Below are 23,375 nucleotides of genomic sequence, written 5' to 3'. Positions count from 1 at the left end.
TAATGGATAGATTAGAGGAGATTAGAAATCTAGATTGCGGTGCTGAGGAAGTCCTTGCCGAGTTATGTGAGTTAGTGCACCAGTGGTCTAGTAAAGCGGTAGAAAGGAAAGTTAAATCAGGAGATAAAGGATATTATGATGAGGAATGTAGAAGGTTAAAGCAGGAGGTAGAAACAGAATAAGAAATTGTTAGGCAGTGCCAGGATGAAGAATTGCGGTTAGAAGCGTTGAATTTTTATAGAGTTAAGAATAGGGAATATAAGAAATTGCTGAAGAGGATTAGTAGGGAATGGGATAGTTTAGAAAGGAAAAAGATGATGGAGGATTTTACACTAGGGAATGTTAAAGAATTTTGGAGTAGAATGAGAAAGGAAAGAGCTAATATTTCAGGTCGAACGCCTTCACTGGAGTCGTGGCCTGGTTATTTTGAGAATTTAGAAGGAGACTGTGAAGGGCTAGAAGAGGATTGTCAGTCGTCATGTTCAGGTGAAAGTATTTTCCCGCTACAGGAGAATGATTATGAATTAGTAGGGGAAGTGACAAGAGAGGAGGTTAGAGAAGTAGTTAGTAAGATGAAAGGAGGTTCAGCACCAGGTTTGGATGGGATACCAGCCTGGGTGGTTAAGAAATTTGTGTCGGTGATTTGTCGATATTAGTTATAACATTCAATAGTATTGTATCTACAGGTAAGTGGCCAGAATTATGGAAGACCAGTTGTTATGCCGCTTTTTAAGAAGGAGGACCCTAGCTGGAATGATAACTATAGGCCCATAGCTCTAGCACCAGTTTTTAGTAAAGTGTTAGAAAATTTTTTAGATAGGTGGTTAGATAAAAATAAGATTATAAATGAAGAGCAAGGAGGATTTAGGAAAGATTATAGTACAGCAGATAGGGCATTTGTGCTTAGAGCTTTAGTCGATAAGTATGGAACAGGGAATAGCCGTCTATATGCAGCTTTTTTAGACCTAAGAAAAGCTTTTGATAATGTTGAGAGGGTGCTTTTGGTAGATATTCTGAGAAGTATAGGTTTACCTAGTATTTTTGCGAGGTTAGTTACTAGCATGTATTACGGAACTAAGGCGGTAGTAAAGGTAATAGATCAGGGTTTTTCTAAAGTATATATAAACCGTAAAGGGGTAAAACAAGGTATTGCTCTTTCCCCCCGTTTATTTTCTATTTTTATAAATGATTTAGTTCAGTTTTTGGAAAGAAGGTGGGCTCCGACAGTGAGTCTTGGTTCAAAATTATTTTCAGTTTTGCTTTTCGCTGATGATTGCGTACTTGTAGCTAAGTCTGCCCATGAATTACAGATTTTGTTAGATCTTGTTGCAGATTACTTAGATCTGAAGAAGCTCCAACTTAATGTTAAGAAGGCAGAAATAGTTATTTTTGGTAAAAGAAAGGATGAAGAATGTAATGGTAAGTTTATGTTTAATGGAGACGAAATAAAGATAGTTGAAAATTCAAAATATTTAGGTTTTGTATTTCAATATAATGGTAGTTGGTGTGCCCACATTAAAGAGTCAGTAAAAAGCGGAAGAACAGCTGGGGACCCTTCAGGTAACTTATTACAAAAGGCTTTTCGGCCTCCATAGGACTACATATACCCAGTTTTTGAAAGGGGAGCGGGGTCTTTTTTCACTCCGTATACATAGCCTGGTTCTGGTAGTTAGATTCTGGATGAAGGTAGTGCAGGTACCACGAGGTAAACTTATTAGAGAGGCCTATGAAGAGCTACTTGCTTCAGGGCGTAAGAGGTGGTGGCCGTTTAGGGTTAAATCCTTATTAAACAGATTAGGATTGTCATATGTATGGAATGATGGTAGAGGTCCCGCCATTAGTCAGATTGATATAATAGGAATAGTTAAACAAAGATTAGAAGATCAGGATATACAGGCATGGGGGAATGCACGTGAGAGATCTAAGAAGTTAAGTGTTTATAAGGATGTTAAAAACGTGTTTGTCCACGAGATTTACTTTAACTTTAATTTGTCAAGTAAGTGTTTGTCATGTTTGTTGCAGTTGCGGGCCAACTGTTTGCCTTTAAGATGGAAGAGTAAAGTATTTGAGAGAGGTAAGGGGTTCCCGGCGTCTAGGTACACGTGTCCCATTTGTAATATTGAAGAGGAAAATCTGGACAATTTTCTGTGCAAGTGCCAGGGGCTTACTGATTTGAGGGAGGATGTTTTGGCGAAAAGTAATTTTTTACTTCGGGGCATATTGTCTCAGACGGTACTTAGCCTCATGTGTAGATTATGTAGATTTGTTGATCAGGCACTAAAGATAAGAAAGGAACTATTGTGAAGAAGATTTGTTAAGGTTTGGAAAAAGAATGCTGAAGGGAGTTTTAATTTTGTTTTCCTTTTATATTTGATATATAGTGTATATGACCCTGTAGAAAGGCTTTTGAATACACGATTATTATTATTATTAATATTATTATGTGTGTGACATTGTGTGTAATTATGTGAGTTAATTTTATAGTATTATGTCTGCTTTTGTGTTGCAATTGTTATTTTATTTTATTTTTATTTGCTATGGGCTATCTTTAGTTATTGTTATATATGCTATTATCATGTGTTTTTACTATGTATGCAACTGTGTTTGTTTTTGCGATGGCCCAAAGAGGCTTTTGTTTTGCAATAAATATCTATCTATCTGAAGGCACTAGAACTTTCAATTGAACAAGACCCCTCTGAAGTTCATACAACCATCCCTTCCATAAAAACCTTTTATGCCCCCGGGCTCTACGGGGGGGGGGTTGGGTGTCAACACTGGAGTTTTTGTTATCTGGTATTTGAACTATTTTTAATAAAATAGCTGGCTCAAATTTTCTATTGGAAACGTTTGGGGGGGGGGGGGAATGCGTGAGGGGGGGGGGCTAGTTGCCATCCTATCACTTTTGGCTCTTAAAAAGGGAACTGAAACTTTCAATTTGCCTTTACTATAGGCAGCGCTACACTGTTGCCCCTGATTTGTGTGCCTTCTTATGGCATGAAATTATACTTTTCTAGTATCAGTCTTGATTTATTATTTTGTTATGATAATTTTCTGATTTGTTAGGTAGATTAACTATAAAAAATTACACATACTTTATATTAAATATTATATATTTTTGCAATTAAAAACTTCTGTTGTTTAGCATGTTATTAACTTTGAACTATTTCCCCTCATAAATTTATAAACCTTCCAGATTCTACTCATTGCACATTCTTTATTTCTTATTTAACTATTTAGAACCAGTTGATTTAAAACTCAATGAGAACCTTTTTTTTTAGAATTTTATACTAATTGATCGTAACTAAAAAAAAAATCCAAAAAATCCTTATCTTCATTTACATAATGTGGTAGGATAACTTGCTGGATACATTTTTGATTGGTCGAACTCTGGTTAAATAGGTATTATTAGTAAGAATGATGTAACAAATACGGCCGGTGCCCCCCCCCCTCCCCCTAAGGGCATACAACAGGCCTATTCTGTTTGCACCTGCAGCCATGATACATCTGGGTTGAATAAAACCAGTTAAAACTATTATAGATCCAAGCACTGTGCCATGTATCTGTACTGATTTACATAATCTATTCTGTAAGATAAGTAGTTTGGTAGATTTAATCTCTTATTTTTTGTCATATTGGACCACAAGGATGGTCTTCTGAAATTGATGGTGAAATACCCATTGAACTTCATGACTCGGTAGAAGATTTTATTTAAGCAATGGGTTTAAGGGGGAACGGTATAAAAAATCTCACGGCTGCCTCTTCCATGTTAAATATTTTTAGCATGTCTGGCAACAACTGATGTATAAAGGCATTGATTTTGATTTTTATCTATTGTCCTGATCTAGCACTATAATCTGTGTTTGCTACTTTTTTTACTGGGCTTTCTGAATTAAGCTTTTTCATGCCAATTCTATTTCAACTTGTCTATGAAAATGGTGCATAAAAGTTTAATAATTTAAACACAAATTTGTAGAGATTTTTGAAAACAACAACTTGATTTTTAAGTTTTTATTCTAATTAGCTTAAAAAACTCTTTTCATTAATTTAATTTTTCTGCTAAGGTTTGTCCTTTAGGGGAAAGCAGTTGCAGTTCTAGCCTCTTCAATTTACTTTTGCTTACAGTAAGTATTAAGTATTATTATATAAGTATTATAGTAAGTAGCTTACTGCCAACTGCGACCTCTACTTTATTTTAATAAAGATATAATTTAAAAAACGATAAAATGATTATAAATGTTAGATTATTTGTTTCAGATTTGCGCTCCTAAAATTTCTGCGTTCGGGGGAAATGCCCCCTCAACCCCCCTGCTCTAAAGCCACCTGTGGGGAAAGGGGTGTTGCAAAAACCTGTGAAAGACACAAGTCTATCAAAAGCTATGAATCTATCAAAAAGCTATTTGAGGAGCCCATCAAAAGCTATGAATCTGAGAAAAAATTTCCCGATTTTTGAAAAGAGGGAAACATCCCCGAAAGAATAAGCAATATTCGTGAAAATCACCCCTTCTGGTTCAGCACATCAGAAGACCCTTCTGCAGAGGTTTCAAGCTCCAATCTAAAAAATATGGAATTTTGTGGATTTTCATTGATTGGTGATCTTGGCAAATCAATGGTCCTATAAAATCGGAAGAGAACTGATTTGAACGGAAATTAATAGTTCTAATGTCCTTTTTAAGTTGAAAGATTGGAGCGCAAGCACCCTCCTTTCTATTTCCCTTTTTCCCACAAAAACATATTATCAAAATTTTGTGATAGCCATTTGGTTCAGCATAAATCAAATGTTTGTAAATTATAGCTTATAATTTGCCATTGTGCAAATATATTATTTGTTATTGTTAAATATAAGGAGATTCTTGGGGTACACATTTTCTGCAGCGGTAATTTCCTTGAGGAGAATTTTCAATCGGAAGGATAGTTTTTCGGGGGAAAGGAGTTTCGAGGAAAAATTTTTTACATGGGAAAGGAAAGAGGTTTTACATGAATGATTTTAAAAGCTCAGAAATTAAAACAATAAATAAAATATGTTTTTTCAACTGAAAGTAAGAAGTAAGATAAAACTTAAAATGAACAGAAATTATTCCGTATATAAGGGGGCTGCCTCATCCTCGACCCCCCCCCCCCTCTTTACGCTAAACTTTGACTTTTAGTCACAATGTATTATGAAAGACTCCTCAAAAGACAAGTGCTGTTGAATTTGAATGATGTGCATTTTAAAAGAACTTTAAGACTTTAACGTTAAGAACGAGAGTTGAGGATGGGGTTAAAAAAATAAAAAAAATAATTTTTTTCAACTGAAAGCAAGAAGCAAGATAAAACTTAAAATGGACATAAATTATTCTATATTTAAGGAGGCTGCCCCATCCTCAACCCCCCCCCCTCTTTACGTTAAATTTTGACTTTGTCACAATGCATTATGAAAGACTCCTCAAAAGACAAGAGCTGTTGAATTTGAATGAGAAGTATTTTTAAATAACTTTAAGAATTTAACGTAAAGAACGAGAGATGAGGACGGAGTAGCCCCCTCATATACAGAATATTTTTTTTTTTTTTTTTTTAATGTTGCTCCTTGCATTCAGTTGAAAAAACCTGTTTTTTAAGGTTTTGTACTGGTTTTCATGCTTCAATGTCTAAAATGAACCATTTCTCTGTAAACATTTTTACTATTTTCCTGCATCCGTTACCCGTTTTACATTTCAAAAATGGTATCAGTGTGAACCATGAGCTACCCCTTGTATATTGCTTAGACAAAACAGTCCCTAACCTAATTGTGTTCTAGCCTGGTAATTAGCATTGATCAAAGTATTTATATTGAAGTAAGTTACTATAACATTTGCGCGGTATACTTTGCATTCTGAGCAGATATAGCTTTTATATGATAATAAACCAAATATTTGATCTGTCTTTGGCTTATGGTTGTTATTAGTATAGACTAAATGCCACTAAGATGTCATCAATGTCGTCTTCATCCGCATCAATGCAACTGCAAACATGAAAATAATGTTGTAAGCAAGAAAATTATTTCTTCCAGAAATTAGTTCAGACCAAAAAATAAACCAGATCACAGTAAAATAAGGCAAGCTTTAAGTCGGCGGGTAAAGACACAAAAATTCTCGCCAGTGACCATCAAAATAGGCCAATTTGGCGGGAATCAAACCAATATGGCAGCGCTGGGCTGTTTTTTCCCTCTGGAACCTTTTCATGCATATGGAGATCTGTTTGTCATTCATACCTAAGTCAGATGGCGATCCAACGGACAAAGATTCACAAAGTTCTGTCAGCCTCCTCTCCTGCAAAGGATACAAATTGTCATTAGCTATTGCTAAAGCTTTTCATAGAGTATGGCATCATGGCCTACTGAAGCAACTCTACGTATGGTGTAAGAGGAGAGAAGACACCTGTTAAAGGTGAATGAAAGCTTTCTTTCTGATTGTTCATTAGAGTTTGTTTGTGACAGGTTCACTCCTCTCGAATATCCAATAAGTGTGTGCATGCCCCAGCAAGGCCATATCAAGGATTTTTTTCTGAGGGGGTTTTACTAAAAGATTTTTTCGAGTGGGGGGGGGGCACAAAAACCTAAAAAACGTATAAAAAATTCTTTTATATCCAATTTTCTTACGTTTTTACGAGTCAGACAAACATTTCGGGGGTGGGGGGGGGGGTCAAACCCCCTTCTGGGTAGTATATTGGGATCTTAACTTTTATTCTTTAGATAAATAACATGGGAGATAACCTTGCAAGCCCTCTGAATCATTTTGCTGAAAATGATTTGAATTTTGATAAAACAATGTACCCATTTGCACTTGAATAAGAACAAAGGTGGCAGACCGTTGCATTTCATTGGGTGTAGTCAAGGTTCAAAGGGGTAACAAATCAAGCCAGGAAAGTTTCCATCAGCAGTCACGTTATCTATACCCACCAATAGGCTCAAGGTTAGATTTGGTGGTAATCTTTTAGAATTTTTACCGACCTCCACTCCTTTTTTCAGCCTGAGATGGGTTTGCACCAAAGTGCCCTCGAAACAAAGGACTTATCAGGCCTACAACAGTTATGGCGAAACCAGGGGAGACGGTGGCAGTGAATAATTGTTTATGGTCAAAGTTTTGTTCAAAATGTTGTCTTGTTATTTTGTTCAGGACCCAGTCGTGTAGATTCAGTCCAAGTATGTGCCTTTTGCACCTATGGCCAAATCAGTTTAGAGCCCGAGTTGTAAATATTTATATTGGCCATGTTTTGCTATCGTTTTGGCTGACAGAGCAAACACGAGATTCATACCCTTGGCTTTTAGTCTTGAAACTAGTCTCCCTTCTTTTCTAGCGCTGTGCACACAGTTGTGAAAAGACAAAGAAGGCTACTGATATGCTAGCGCGGATTTCGTCACTGCATCCACCATTAATGTCTATTATTAAGCCCAGGTGTTTAAATTAGTCAACTACCTAAATCTGGTTGTGATTCAGTGTTAGAGGTGAGTAAGATTCATTGTTGGTCTGTGCTTTTATCTTCTCAATACTGATTTTCCATCCCTTGGTAGCGGCCACTAGTCCATATTCATGGCGTTGAAATATGGGCTTGCGTTAATTTCAACACAGTCTTGCATGGCTTTCCTCGAAACCCAGTATATTACAAAGTTGAAAAGTTCTGGGAAGAGGTTATACCCTTGTCTCACGCCAAATTCAATATTGAGCCAAGACAAATAGCTCCCTGTTGGCTTAGATGCAGAATCATGAGTGTTTGTAGTATACCTGAATTGTGTAAACGATCTTGGGCAGTACTCCATCCTCTAAAAGTGCCGTCCAAATCCAACAACATACAACCGAGTCGAATCCGATGACAAAATTGAAGAATACTGCTGTTGCGATTTAGTGATGTTTGACCCTGTGTTTGAGTATCTGTTTCAGCCTGAAGAGAGATCATTACATCCCATGCCTGCTATGAATCCAATTTTATTGGGTTGGTTTGTCGAGTTTCTTGCAGATCGAAAGTATTTCAAGAAACGAGTATCAAAGATCTTTGCAGCTATGCTAATGAGAGACATACCGTGGCAGTTTTTGCATTCAGTTCTTTCACCCTTGAATACAAGAATGATAATAGAGTGTCGCCAATCCTAGGGAAAAATTCCTGGGTTCAAATTGTATTGAACAGATTTTGAAGTCTTGGAGCTAGGCTTGGGACTGCTAAAATTTCTGTTGGGATCAATTCAATTCCAGGTGTCTCTGATTCTTCCGTTTCTTGAGTGCCGTCTGGATCTCTTGCAAAGTCGGTGGTCCAACATTGACATCAACTTAGAAGACATGATGACTAGATATGTCTTCCCTAGTGGGCCGACTAGGAGAGCTGCTGCTATTTGCGAGAATTTTGTTGATGTTGGAGGATTGGGATAGGAAGGTCGCTACAGATGTTGTAGGATTAAATAAATTTTGAAAGTGATGCATTCATCTTTCTGTAATATCGTCCTTACGCGTGAGAATAGTGCTATCATTGCTTCTTATCGAAGTCATATGATTCTTAGTTTTACCAGAAGCCGCTTTAAGAAGCTGGTAGAGCTTATTCCAATCTGTACGTTGTGATATCTTCTCCATATCTGTTGTCTTTCGATCCAAATATCTGTGGCGGTCTTTGCGTGCTGATTTATGGTATTGCCTCCTGAGGTACTCGAAGCCAGTCGACGCCATTTTGTTGCCCAGGTACTACTTCTGTGATGTCAGTTTGGTAGTCTTGTCAGAGATACATTTTTTGTGTTTTTGTTTTCTTTTCCCAAGGTTCTTTTTGCCTGCCTCTAATATTTTCTTTAATTGAACTCCATTCGTCCTTGGTATTGCCTGCTGACTCATCAAAATGTTCCAGATCCAGGATGCTGAACCATTTAGAAAGTTCTTAGAATTTTTCAAGGATTTGTTTTCTTCAAGGTGTCCTACTTTGTATCTTTGGGGTGGGGGGGGGGGGTAAATTTTGTACGCTCCTAGTGTAATGGCTAGAATAGACTTCACTTATTTGTGGTCCGACCCGTTTTTGAGCTTGTGTCAGCGCCTCTAAAGACTCTACAATTCATGATAGAGTTTCTCCAAGACCCAGTTATTAGAAAGTAGTCAAGTTGAGGTGGTGTCCTTCCATTGTATGGAAATGTATGGGAGAACATTTAGCAACAAATTAGTATTTATGAAAGCTTTTAAACTATTTTATGGTCATTTTAATCTTCTGCTTCGAAAAAATACAAGTGTGATGTTAAAATCAATAAAAACCCTCTTTTATTTGTGAGACTTGGATAGAAGTAAACTTAAACCGAGCAGAAATTATTATTAATTACAAGGAGGGTTTTGCCTCGTTAAACCCTAAATAGGCTGGAATATCATTGCTGTTTTGCTGAAAAACGTATAGGCTTGAACAGAGCTATTTTTTGCGTCGTAGTATCAGAATAAAAAAAAAAGTTTTATTAAATTAATGTACGTTCGTATCTTATTCGCGATAGTTTTGGTAAACTCTACTAGTTGTGCTACTACTGGCAACTCCTTGTAGCACCAAACCGCCTGAGACCTTCTCAGCCATGTACACTCCTCCTCCATCCCAATCTATTCAAAGCCTCTCTCTTTACACCCTCACAATAAGTTCCTATTTCCCGTAAATCTTTCCTTGTGACATCCTCCCACCCCATTTAGAGACGACTCACTTTTCATTTAACCCTTGCCAGTTGGCCAACAAGGACGATCTTTGACAATCTATCATCCGCAGAACTTGTTCCACTAAACACTTCTCTTACTATAGCTCTAGAAAGCGGGGTTGAACCATATTTTTCGTACATTTTACTGTTTAAGATACGGTCAGTCAGTTGTTTACCCAAAACAATCCGTAGCAATTTCACGGGAACACATCTAGTAAATCCTCCTCCGCTTTTCGAAGTGCGCACGCTGAAGAGCCATGCTTGACCATTGTCATCACTGTAGCTTCCAATATACTAATCATGGTTTGCAGCCTTATGTTCCTGTTCTTCCAAATTTTATTTTAGCTGTGAAAAAAACCCTGCGCCTTGGCCATTCTTCTTCTAGCATTTTCATTGAATCCACCACCTTTACCAATAACACCACCTATGTAGGGGAAACTCTCCGCCTGATCTATCCTCTTGTTGCCCAACATCACTTTTTCACCTTCACTTATAAACCTATCCTTGCATACTGAACTCACAAAATCTCTAAAAATTAATTCCTTTTACTAACATTTTCATCTAGGATCCTTAATTAATCATCAGCATAATATAAGCCTAGGAGATTTTTACTTACACAATTGATTCAGTGTTCTCTCATTGCTTTCGCTGTGCTCCTTAGGGCAAAGTCCATCAAAAACGATCCATGTATGTTGTGATAGTACACAACCCTGCATAACTCCTGATTTAATATGAAACTAGCTACTAACCTCATTTCCTACCTTACTGTAACAATGTTACTCTCATAGATAGCACAAATCATGTTTAATGTATTTATCTTGCAAGGCTAGAACCGTAATCTTAATCAAGGCTAGGACCAATTCTTAATCTAAGAGTGAAAATCTGATCGACACTTGCTCTGCCTTTTCTAAAACCACAATGTTCTTCTCTTAAAACTAAATTTACAGCATCTCTAAATCTAAAAAGTATCATCATACTAAGTTATTTGCTTCCTACAGAGGCTAAGCTAATCCTTTTGTAATTACGACATTCACTGTTATCACCCGTATTATCACCTTTCTTATCAATAAGTGTTGCCCCGTTCTTATCTTTACCTGGGACAAGTCAAGATTGACTATTCCCTCTGAGTTTATTAACATACTAATTCAATATTATACTGTTATTTCCTCTGATTGCATCTCCCAGATCCTTAGAAATTTTATCTATGACCTCCACTTCACACCTCTTTAATTCATGTTTTAATGTTTCCTCCACTTTCTTTACATTCCTCTTATTCATCAAATGATCTATCACTCAAGGGATTTTTGTACGAGCCTCTCCTCTCTATTGAATATAAAGCATTTTCGCTAATATTTCTAGCTGAGTTTCTAACTTTCTTCCTTGAGAATCCATCAGCGACTTCGCAATCTATTTTTCTAAAATCATTCAATCTGTCTTCTACATTGTCAAATTTTAAACTCCAGTTTAGTATTCAACTGTTCTTGGAAGTTCTTCATTGTGTGAATATTTATCTATTTTACCTAAGTTCTTTTGCTTTAGAACTAAAGTGCTGGATCGAAATTACAATTTATGCTAACTATGAATATTCAGTCAAAATTCAAAATCGGCAAGAGTAATGTCCAATGTTTTAATGTTTCAATATTTACAATATTCTTATGTGCTATATCAATGAAATTGGACCTATCTGACTTGCTGAAACAATTATAAAACGAAATAATATTTTACGTAGCCTTTTTTTTCAGAATGTAACTACCAAAATTCATCTGGCAGCAAAGATTCAATTTGAGAAGTTTTAGCTGATAAACACCAGTCAATATTCTGACCATTTAGGACAAGGGCTGAAGTAGCCATGCAAGGTACTGACGATGCAATCCCTGAATTGTGCACTTGTGCACTTCCTAAATGGTACCCAAATGTTAAATGCCGTACCCATCGGGTACGGTATTGGGCCAGTTTGCATCCTGCTTCAGAAAGGCAGGCGCTTTGTACAACGAGGAGGGAGCAACCCAGTTTGCTTTTGACTCAAGAGCTAATCACATCTTTTGGGTTGACTTACTCAAAAGCATGGTCAGAAGGATACGTGTTTCCTTTGGATGCTGTTAAGCACAAACATTTAGTAATTGCTAAATTGCTTCTAAATAATCCTTCTGCATCGTGTCAACTCGCTATTGAAAATGGTGATATCGAAGGTGTTAACATGATTCAAGAGAAAATTAATATTATTGACGCTGAAGATAGATATGAAGAAACTCCACTCTTTGATCCGTTCGTAAATGGGGACATAGAAATTGTGAAGACGCTTCTAGAGTTGTCGATGAGAGAGAGAATCGATGAAAAAAAACAAGATCGAATTCCGCTTTTATATGCCATTGAAAATAAGAATATTATAATGGCTGAGATAGTTTTAAAGCTTAGAGATCATGTAAATACCAGAGATTTGGATGGTGCTAGTCTACTTCATGTTGCAACCTGGACTGGTTGCTTACAAACTGTGGATTATCTCTTAAAACAAGGAGCTAATGTTAATGGTATGTGCACGGAAAGGTCAATGGAAAATATATGGCAAAAATCTCAGCCATCAGTAATATGGCAAAAAGGATACACCCCACTTCACTTCGCTGTTCAGCAAGGCCGAACAGAAATTGTTGGTTTACTTTTAGATAGAGGTGCTATTCCTGATGCTAAAGCCGAAGACGGCACAACACCTCTTCATCTGTTGGAATGGGGTTGCTCAGTTGATTCTAATACTAATAATGACATTACACCCCTCCACCATTCAGCTCAAAAAGCACATAAGGAAATTTGCAAAATACTTCTGAAAAAAGGTGCTAATGTAAATGCTAAGCTGAAGAATGGAACCTCTGCACTGTGCGTCGCAGCTCAAGAGGGTTATGAAAATATTGTAAAATTATTGTTAGAATGGGGTGCAAAAGTTGATTCTGAGACTGATATTACACCTCTTCAGATCTCTTCTCAAAAAGGAAATGAAAACATTTGCAATATGCTTTTGAATAAAGGAGCTAATATAAATGCTAAGCAAAAAGATGGAACCACTGCACTGCACATTGCAACTCAAAATGGGCATGTAGAGGTCATAAGATTACTGCTAGAATGCGGTGCCAGAGTTGATTCTAAAACCAAAAATGGCATTACACCCCTACACTTAGGTGCTGAACTTCGTTATTGGAGGGCTATTGAGACGCTTTTGAAGTTTGATGCAGACATAAACTCTGTAGATAAGGATGGAAGAACACCATTGCACATTGCTTGTAAGTGTAATAAGAATGATTTTTACCAGGATTACCAAGCAACTGTTGCAACTCTCGTACGCCATATTGTTAAAATGAAAGTGGCAAATTTTTATGTTAGTGAACAGAATCTGCTATCAATAAGTTATACCTCAATTCATGGAATGAGAGATTTTCAGGATAAATGTGAACGAGAAATAGTAAGCATGAAGAATGAGAAGATTAATCATGCTAACTTGTCATTTTATGACTTTTTGGCAAGATCCCTAATGTGCTTAGCAGTGCATTTGAGGAATGAAAATATAATGCTAGTTTTAAAGTCAATTGACTATAAAGCCAAGTTTCCCATGTACGATTATATGATAGAAAGTCATGTCAGAAAGGCTATGGAGAGGAAAGAGTTACTTGAGCAAGACAGCGAAATGTTCTATTTTCTCTTTAAAAACACAACTGGGCTACCACAGGAATGCACTGAAAAAATACTGGGTTACATCAGTAATGAAGACTTAAGAATTTTGATGGATGAGTTGAAACCTCCTTCTAAGCTGTACTGGTTACCTTAATTGTAATTTAGGACTCTAGGCAGAATTTTCCATATCAATTATGGAAAAATTACTGCTTAGACTTGAAGCTAGTAAAGCTAGTAAAAGTGTTAGTAAATTAAAAATTAATTTAAGGGGTTTATGGTGTTCATAAGGGGTTTATGGTGTTGAATACACATGTGCTAAGTTAGAAAACGAGCAGATTTTGTGCGCTCAAAGCTGAGAACCTAAGCAAAGAAGCTAATTAGCTTAAGTATTGCTGAAGTCTCCTTGTGTTTCACACCAAAAATAACAAGAATTTTGTAGTTTTTTTTTAAATAGTAATATTTTAATCTACAGTATCTTAATTTCAAAAGTTATAATACTTGCTTTTATTAAGTATTTTCCTTTTCTTCTGTTTCCACATTTTCTTTTTAGTTATCAAAACAGAGACTTTGACAAACAGAAATTGTCAGAAAAAAAGGAAACCAAATCAGTTATTGAAGTTAAGCGTATAAGGACAAAGTAAAAATCAGTCAGTAAATGAAGATGAACAAAAAAAAGGTTTCTATAAGAAATCGATGCGCTGACAATAATTTTAGTTATCCAATCTAGTTATTCCTAAATTGTCCAACTTGATTTATTTCTTCAAAATAAAGCTAGCATAAGTTTGAATATGTGTCTAAAAAGTTCAATAGCAGTTCAAACCATGGGACTCGGCTTTTCAGAACAGTCAGTAATCAGTGACGGAAATAATCCATAGTCTTAAGCAAGATTTATTTCAAAATAGAATGATTCTAATAAGAAGGTTAACAAAGATAACAGATTATATTTATCTATAAAATTTAATAGTAAATATATCGAAGATATCAATTATCTGGTATCTTAAACCAGTGGGAGGCGGAGAAAGCCCTTCCTTGTAATTTGGAATATTAAGAAAGTCTAATTTTAACTTGTAAATTATAAAAAAACAATAGGGAAAAGGATTTTTAACTATAATTTAACACTTAAAAAATTTGACAGTGAAAGAAATTGGAAACCCTATTTGTATTTGCATGCAAATGTCTCCATTTGCAAATCTGACTTGCCAACATGCTATAACAGGAGATTTGCCAATAGTAAAGCAGAAGGATTAACATAAACCAAGCAGTGGCTAATTTTCAGAATAAATTTGTAACTGTAACAGCAGCTATATGTTAACAATTGGTGAATTCCAAAACTTTCAGCCCTTGCCCTGACGGCTAGGGGGGGGGGAGTTGACATCCACTGAGACATAGATTTTGGACCTATGAACTATGCTGAACAAAATGAATATATCCAAATTTTTATTAGATGTTCTTTTTGGAAAATGGTGCGTGGGAGGGGGGTGGGTGTCCTCCAATCACTGTTGACTCCTAAAGAGAGCACCAGAGCACTTAATTTCCAATTAAATGAGCTCCTTTTGAAGTTTTTATGACAACTGCTACCCTGCAAAGCACCTTGTTGAAAAATAAATAATACTCGTATATTGAGCACACTTGGCTCTTTACTTTGGCAGTGCTATCACGCTGTTTATGATTATACAAAAACCACAAATCTACAAAGTTTTCTGTTGTTTCTTTTCTTTTTTTTAATGAAAAGGAGAATTCTCTAATTTCGAAAAACAACACAACTTTGATTGTCAATTTTTGTTTTGCTATTTTTATAAATGTCATAATTTTACTAAATACTAATCAATCGTGTCAAAACAGGATGGAAGCTCGTTCACCAAAATAAAAAAATAAGTTAACAGTCGGAGCTACATAGTCGACAGAATTTAAAAATTTAAGAATTTAATTTTAAGAATTTAAATTTTAAGAATTTAACAGCAGGACTCTAACCTTGTAGGTAGTGGTTTTAAGCTTTATAGATTGCAAATAGAATAGTCGCGATCGCTCCTTCTAGAATGTGAAAAATACCTTCTTTTGTTATTTCTATTGAGAAAATAACAAAGTTGTCCCTCTAGCTTAAAAAAGCGATTTCTCCCGCTTACATTGTCATGAAATGACGACCCTGATTCCAGGTTTGTTGCAAACTTTATAAATTTAAGTATTTTGTTTTATTGTGATCTTTCCGAGATTCTTTTTTGTCCACTTTTTCTATGATTAGAAATGTCTCGGATAAATTTCATCTTTTCTGACTTTCAGTTTGCCTATATTTAAGTGTTTGCTCTTCTAAATTTTAATGTTCAATACGTTCAGTCATTATAGACTGAAGGATGACTGGAAGACATCAAATTGTCCACCTAGATATTGAAAAAAAAAGACTATTGCCCCCTCCCTACATTTTCGTGAATTTATGCCCTTGATTCTGTGTTTGTCAGAGATATTATAAAGTTAAGTGTTTGGTTTTGATTTTTTTTTTTTTTTAATGTAGCCTACACTTTTTAGGATTAGAAATATCTCGGATAAATTCCATCTTTCATGCCTTTCCATTTGCCTATTTTTAAGTGCTTGTTCTTCTTAGTTTAGGTGTCTGACACATTCGGTCTGTACAGTTTTTGAGATACAAAATATCTAGCTACTATTTATATAATGTGGGTTTTTCGTGTCACAAGCACAGTAATTGGTTTTATTTTTATTATTTTCTTGTGTGTTTTCAATCATGCTTTATTCATCTATTCTTTGCATATCGGAATTCGATAGAAATATTGTTGTTGTCTTTCAACTCTATTCCAGAAGACACGAAATATTACTTATTAACCTTGGTGTTTAGATTTTATGAAAAATATTTCAAATAAAGGTGTATCCGTAATGAAATACTTTAGTATAACAGCTTAATCAGGAATAGAAGTGGAATCTGATTTGAATAGTTTAATTGTTTTTCTGTTTTATTTTTGTATCGGCTATTATATTGTTACTCCTAGGAAAAACAGCATAGAACTTGCTTTTGTCAAATATTTTGAAAGAGAACCATCTGGTTTAAATAGCAATGTCTTCGCTTTTCCTACTGATAACATATGCATAGTGAAGCCAGGAACTAATGGCTGCATTTCCTGTCTACACGAAGCACTTAAGCCGCCTTGGACCCGGATGGCAAGGAACTCTAGGAATCTCCAGTTGAATAGATGCTTTTCGCTATCATTTGGCCATCGTGGTCACTACATGGTTTTCTGCCCTGTGCTATGGACTCCTGTCGACAAGGGTCGCTGTCAAGAGATACTGTAAAAAAAAAGCCTCTTGCACAAGCAGTATCAGGCCTATAGGATCCAGCTCATTTTATAATCTTGCCTGCAGTTATTATACTACAATTGCGAGTTCAGAGTTTCATTTCCCAATAAATAGGCAACGTATTAGAAACAATATAACTAGGAAGAGATTATTCTTCCAAAATTGTTTTCAAACTTAATTTCTTCAGTCCTTTTCTTGTCTGATTTCAGTACTCAACCGAACTCAGTTTTGATTTTAAGGTTATTTAATTTAATGTTTGTTTTCTTTTTATAATTACTATTCGTCTGTTATTTGCATATTATGAATCGGCGGAAGTTTTTTTTTTAGATCCTTGATATTTTCCTAATAATGACAATTAATGGACATCTGGAAATACTTGTCATGCCTTTTAATTCCATCGTAAGAGACAAAAAATGTTGATTATTTACATTGGCGTTAAGATTGTCTGAAAGATCTTTAAAATAGAGCTGTATTAGCTAGACGTAGAAGATGAAAGTTTATTCAGTAAGTTGAATTTGTTTTTGTTTAATCGCAAAGCTGTTGGGACAAGCAGCTCGACTGTATAATTAATATACTTAACCATTGCAGAGATATTACAGATACCCTTATTTGACAATATGAATACACATAGTGTTGCTTGGTTTAGTTTAGCCTCCCCTTTAGCTTTCACTAGTAGGTTCAACTTAATACCCTAAGCCATTCTGAGGTTTTTGCAGATGTACCCTTTTGATAAACTTGTTGCACGCAGTGCTTTTTGATTTATTTCAATGCTGTCCTCAGCGTTCTTTGAAGGATTCATCTTAATACGTTTAGCTTTTCCTGAGTTATTTCAAAAGTCCCCCCCCCCCTTTTCCATTATACCATAAAGATTAACGGAAACAGCAGTTACCATCACTGAATCAGCTTCAAACAGTGATTTTTCTTCCCTCGACAGTTTTTTAAGAGTGTGTTTAAATTGTCGGTTACTATGGGCTAGTTTCCGTTTTTTACTAGCTTACGAAATTCTAACCAACATATTGAAAAAAAATCTTGAAATTCCCGAAATATATAAACTAGGTTATGAGTTTGGCACTTTTTTATAATTAAATATAGTTAATAATTCTGAGAAAGAAGAAACTGTCTCTAGATCAATAGGGAAGTGGACAGCAGCTGGAAAGGTATCACAACATCGAAGGAAGAAATTTGGAGAAAAAAAAGATATAAAAATCAGAGTTAAAAAAGTGTCTGACAAAAAAAAAACATCATGAAAAAACTAGGACGCTGTCAATTTGATTGTTAAATAAAAAGAGACACAAAGAAGTCGAGACGGTTGCAGCTCTCAGATACAATGACGAGGAGCATTGGAGCTCTACTATCATTTCTGCTTCAACGAGAGTTAAAAGCAAGTATTAAAAAAATAAGATTTATTGACTTAAAACTATCAAATCAGCAACACTCTACCGAAAGAACAAATTCAGACATGATACAATCTATCAACTTAAGACTGTTAGGTCAGCATCACTCCACAAGAACAACAAATACAGAAATGAAAATTATTGACTTATGACTTTCAAGTCAGTATCACTCCACAGGAACACAACATAAAGACATGGAGACTATTGGCTTAAAATTATTTAGTCAGCATCACTCAACAGAAGTAACAAATACAGACTTGATGAAGGCTATCAACTTACGACTGTTAGGTCAGCATCATCCCATAGAAACCAAAAATAGCCTACAGACATGAAGATTATCAACTTAAGACTATTTAGTCAGCGTCGCTCCACAGGAAGAACAAATAGAGATATGATGAAGAATATCGACTTAAAACTACAACCTGATTGATTTTGTTAGTGTAAACTGAAGACTGGCTGGATCAATGCAGTATGCTAGGTTATATAAGAGTGCTATTATTGATGTTAAATGTAAACATCACCATCTAGTAGTATATAGGGTTAAATGAAACCTGAAATTTAGAAAGGATAACTACCTTATGGAAAGCTATGACGTTGGTTGACTCCAGGATGGGTATTCGAGAGAAAATTATTAGGAACAGTTAAATACTAAACTACAGAGTTTAAAATTTGACAATGTAGAAGATGAATGGAATAATTTTAGGAAAATAGTTTGTAAAGTCGCTGATGCCTTAAGGAACAACAGTTTGAAAGTCAACTAGGAATAATAGTGAAAATGATTTTTGTTTAACCGAGAAGAGAAGGGCCTTGTAAAAGAATCATCCGAGTGACAGATGATGTAAAATAAGAGGAATGTTAACAACGTGGAAAAAGTATTAAAATATGAACTAAAGAGGTGTGAAGTAGATGCCATGGATTAATTGCCGAAGATCTGGAAGATGCAGCTAGATGGTATTATATTAAAATATTGTAGTGGCATTTTGATAAATTGAGAGGGAGTAGTCATTCTGAAATTGTCCCTGTTAAAGATAGAAAGGGGGCCGCAATCAATGATAAGAAAAGAGTTAAAGAGAGATCGGCAGAACAATTTGAGAATGTGCTAAACCGCGATAGAATTACAGGTATAGAGGAGAATGAAAAAGTTTATTGACAGTATTAAATTAGTGACAGTACTAAAAGGATTAGACAACAAAAAAGTCCCTGGTGCTGATAGTGTGGTAAATGACTTTCTTAAATATGGTGGTTATGAGGTTAGAAATAAATTACTGACGATTATGAACATTATTTTTGAAAAGGGCAAGTACCTGGGGATCTTAGGTAAACCAAATTAAACCCCGGTGTATAAGAAAGGTGACTAGAGTGAGTGTAGCAATTATAGAGCCATTAGCCTGGTTTCTGTAGGTAGCAAATTATATAGTATGATGATACTTTTCAGACTTATTAAGGATCAGTCAACAAAAATAACAAATACACACTTGACGAAGGCTATCAATTTAAGACTGTTAGGTCAGCATCACTGCACAGAAACAGCAAATTCAGACATGAAGATTATCGACTTGTGACTTGTAAGTCGGCATCATTCCACAAAAAAAAACAAATAGAGACATGATGACGACTTTCGACTTAAAGCTATAATCTTATTAATTATGTTATTGTAAACCGAATACTGGGAGGATCAATACAAAATACTAGAGTATATAGAAGTGCCGTTATTGATGTTAAAAGTAAAGATCATCGTCTAGTTTTGTCTCGGTTTAATTTAAAGCTGAAGTTTAGGAAGGGTAACCACCTCCCGTAAAGTTATAACGTTGGTAGACTCCAGGATGAGAATTCGAGAGAAACTTTTCAGGAACAGTTGAATACTAAACCGGAAAGCTTAGAATATGACAATGTAGAAGATGGATGGAATAATTTCTGGGAAAATAGTTTTTGAAGTCGCTGATGGTGTCTTAGGGAAGAAAATTCGAAACATAGCTATTAATATTAGTTATAGAGGAGTAATATGTTGAATACAGAGGATGAGGGACTTATAAAGGAATTATCTGAGTGATAGATCGTATGAAAGTAAGAGGAATACAAAGAAAGCGGAGGAAGTATTAAAATATAAACTAAGTAGGTGTGAAATAGAGGCCATGGATAATAATTGCCGAAGGTCTGGAAGACGCAGCTAGACGGTATAATAGTGAAATATTGTACTGGCATGTTAATAAATTGAGGAGTAGTCAATCTGGACTTGTTCCAGTTAAAAATAGAAACAGGGCCTCAATTAGTTATAAGAAAAGAGTTAAAGAGAGATGGGTAGAACATTTTGAGAATGTACTAAACCGTGATAGATTTACAGGAAAAGATATAGAGGAGAATGAAAAAGTTCATTGACAGCACTAAAAAATGACGAGGCCCCAGGTGCTGAGAGTGTGGTAAATGAGTTTCTTGAATATGGTGGTTATGAGCACAGGCGTCCCGAGGCTCCTTTTATTAGGGGGTGATCTTCGTAAATTTTACCGAATCGCTACCTAATTTATGCCGAATTTTCTGTAGAAATCAAGATTTTTGCTAAATTTCGGCCGATTTTGCAAAATTTCTGAAAAAAATTTATCCAAAGGCGAAAATTTACCGAATGCCAAAAAAGCTACGGCGGGTTCCCCTCCCCCCTCGGGACGCCCCTGGTTATGAGGCTAAAAATAAATTACTGAAGATTATGAATATGATTTTTGAAAAAAGGCAAGCACCCAGTGATTTTTAGAAAACCCTAATTAAACCCTTGTATAAAAAAAAAGTGATGAGAGTGAGTGTGGTAATTATACAGGCATTAGCCTGGTTTCTGTTGGTGGCAAATTACTTAGTATGATGATACTTTTAAGACTGGGAGATTCTGTAGATACGGTTTTAAGAGAAGAATAGTGCGGTGTTAGGAAGGGTCAAGTATCAATATCAAATAAGTAGTATCAAATATTCAAGTATCAAGTATTCATTTAAAGTTGCGTTCCACTGTCTTATATAAAAATTTCCCTTTGTTTAACATTTTGTTCAATGTAGTTGAAAGGTCCGGAAATTATGTCTTTGAGGATGACAACCCCCTCACAGCCCTCAGGGCAAGAGTTGTAAGTTATGCCCTGGGGGCATATAAGGCTTTTATAGAAAGCTTTGTCGTAGAAACTTCAAAAAGGACTCATTCGATTGGAAATTGAAAGGGTTAGTGCGTTTTTTAATAGTCAAAAGAGACAGGAGGGCAAATAATCCCCCTCTGACGCCCACCATTTCTCCGAACACATCCAATCAAAATTTTGAGATAGTCATTTTGTTCAACGTAGTTGACAGTTCTGGAAATTAGATCTTTGAGGATGACACCCCTCCCCACAGCCCTCAGGGGAAGGGTTGTAAGCTATTGCCTGGGGGCATATAAGGTTTTTTATAGAAAGCGTTGTCGTAGAAACTTCAAAAATGGCTCACTCGATTGGAAATTGAAAGGGCTAGTGCTCTTTTAATAGTCGAAAGTGATTGGAGGGCAACTAACCCCCCTCTCATGCCCACTATTTCCTCAATCACATACAATCAAATTTTGAGGAAGCAATTTTTTTCCACCTAGTTGAAAGGTCTGAAAATGATGTCTGAGGACGACAAACCCCCCACAGCCCCCAGGACAAAGGCTGTAAGTTAGGCCCTGGGGGTATATAAGGTTTTTTAATGAAAGTTTTCTCATAGAAACTTCAAAAAGGGTTCATTCAATTGGAAATTGAGAGGACTAGTGCCCTTATTAATTGTCAAAAGCGATCGGAGGCTAAATGCCCCCCCCCCCTCCCACGCCCATCCTTTCCCCAAACATTTCCGATCAACATTTTGATATGGCTATTTTGTTCAACGTAGTTGAAATGTCTGAAATTTATGTCTTTAAGGATGACAACCTCCCCCCCCCCCATAGCCTTCAAAACAAGGGTCGTAAGTTATGCCCTCTGGACATATAAGGTTTTCTTAGAATATGTTGTCGTAGAAGCTTCAAAAAGGACTCATTCGATTGGAAATTGAGAGGACTAGTGCTCTTTTTTTAGTCGAAAGTGAGCAGTTTTTTATAGAATGGGCGGTGTTATAAACATCAGATGGGGCTTATTTGATTTGAAATTGTAAGTTATAGTGCCCTTTTTAAGAGTCAAAGTGATCTGAGAGCAAACAGCGCCCCCTCAACGCTCAGCATTTACCTTAACACCTCCAATCAAAATTTGAAGGTACAAATTTTATTCATCGTAGTTGAAGGTTTCGGAAATTATGTATGTGAAGAAGACAACCCCCCCCCCCCCACCTACAGCTCTCAGGGAAAAGGTTGTAAGTTATGCCCTTCGGGCATAGAAGGTTCTTATAAAAAGGGTGGTCTTATATGCTTTGGAGGGGACTCATTGGATTGTTAATCATAAGCTCTAGTACTCTTTTTAAGGCTCAAAGTAATCAGAGCGCAGCTACCAAATGTATTTCTTTTCATTCCTGGGGCATTTAAGGTTCTTATGGAAAGGATGATTGTATAAGCTTTAGAGGTGGCTCATTTGGTTGAAATTGGAAGTTCTAGTTCCCATTTAAGAGTCAATAGTGATAAGATAAGTGATAAGAGGAATAGTGATCTTCAGTTACCCATCAGATTCCATTTCTCTTTTATGCTTATAGGATCATGATGTTTGGAGTGCATTTCCATTAGCCAAAGAAAGAGAAGCACAGCTTATAGAATGTACCCTTCGAATTGAAAAATGTGATATTTTTGTGAAGAGTTGGGATCATGAAGCCCAAAGTATTTACCTTGATTCTAGAAATGCCCTTTTCTAAATGTTTTTATACACTATTGTTTTTGATCCGAGTAAAACCAATGCTTTTATACACCGTTCTTTTTGATCTGGCTAGAGTCGAAAGGGAGATTATAGAATAATACTTCTTTTCCAAGACTAAACTTATTGATTTATTTTTTTATTTATTCATTTTTGGTTGAGGAGCATAACTGACAGGCTTGCCAAGGGGTTGTACCAAAGTATTATTTTAACTCTTTTTAATCAAAGGTGTACTTTTTGAATAATTTCTGTGAACGTATCTGCAAAACCCTTATAGCTTTTTGTTTACTTATAATCTGGTTTTGCAATTTTAGAAAACAAGCAAAAAAATAGGAAAGGAATGTGATTGCATGGGAAACAATAGAAATCACTATGTTAGAAATTAATCAAAATGAAATTAATGTGTTATTACTAGTCAATTAGACTGGGTTTGAGTCACTGTATATATAATTAGCAGTATGATCTTTCCCTATCTCACCCATTATAAAAACCCGGACCGAGGTGCGAGGGTTCCAGAGAATATAGATACATAAGTGGCATTAGATCTTTTCACGGGTAGACAAGTCAGAT

The 23,375-nt window shown here is 35.8% G+C and overlaps 1 protein-coding gene across 11 annotated transcripts in view; it reads left to right on the top strand.

Annotated features, from left to right (window-relative positions):
- LOC148949817 (uncharacterized) overlaps positions 1-22,840 on the top strand; it is a 33,356-nt gene extending 10,516 nt beyond the window's left edge. For 6 of the 11 annotated variants that reach the window (XM_089093769.1, XM_089093777.1, XM_089093772.1 and 3 more), the window contains exon 2: positions 11,392-16,173. In XM_089093769.1, the coding sequence (XP_088949895.1) occupies positions 11,499-13,460 (1,962 nt within the window). In that variant the 5' untranslated portion in view covers positions 11,392-11,498 and the 3' untranslated portion in view covers positions 13,461-16,173. Of the gene's footprint in view, positions 1-5,998; positions 6,402-7,252; positions 7,460-11,391; positions 16,174-22,650 lie in introns of those variants that run through there. The other 5 variants (XR_016142159.1, XM_089093770.1, XM_089093776.1 and 2 more) reach the window with 5 other exon arrangements.
- The last annotated feature ends 535 nt before the right edge of the window (positions 22,841-23,375 follow it).

This window comes from Artemia sp. Qi Xiang Cuo, chromosome 8 (assembly GCF_049724085.1).
Source record: "Artemia sp. Qi Xiang Cuo chromosome 8, ASM4972408v1, whole genome shotgun sequence".
Classification (NCBI taxonomy): domain Eukaryota; kingdom Metazoa; phylum Arthropoda; class Branchiopoda; order Anostraca; family Artemiidae; genus Artemia; species Artemia sp. Qi Xiang Cuo.
This window is presented reverse-complemented; position numbering and strand designations above follow the sequence as displayed.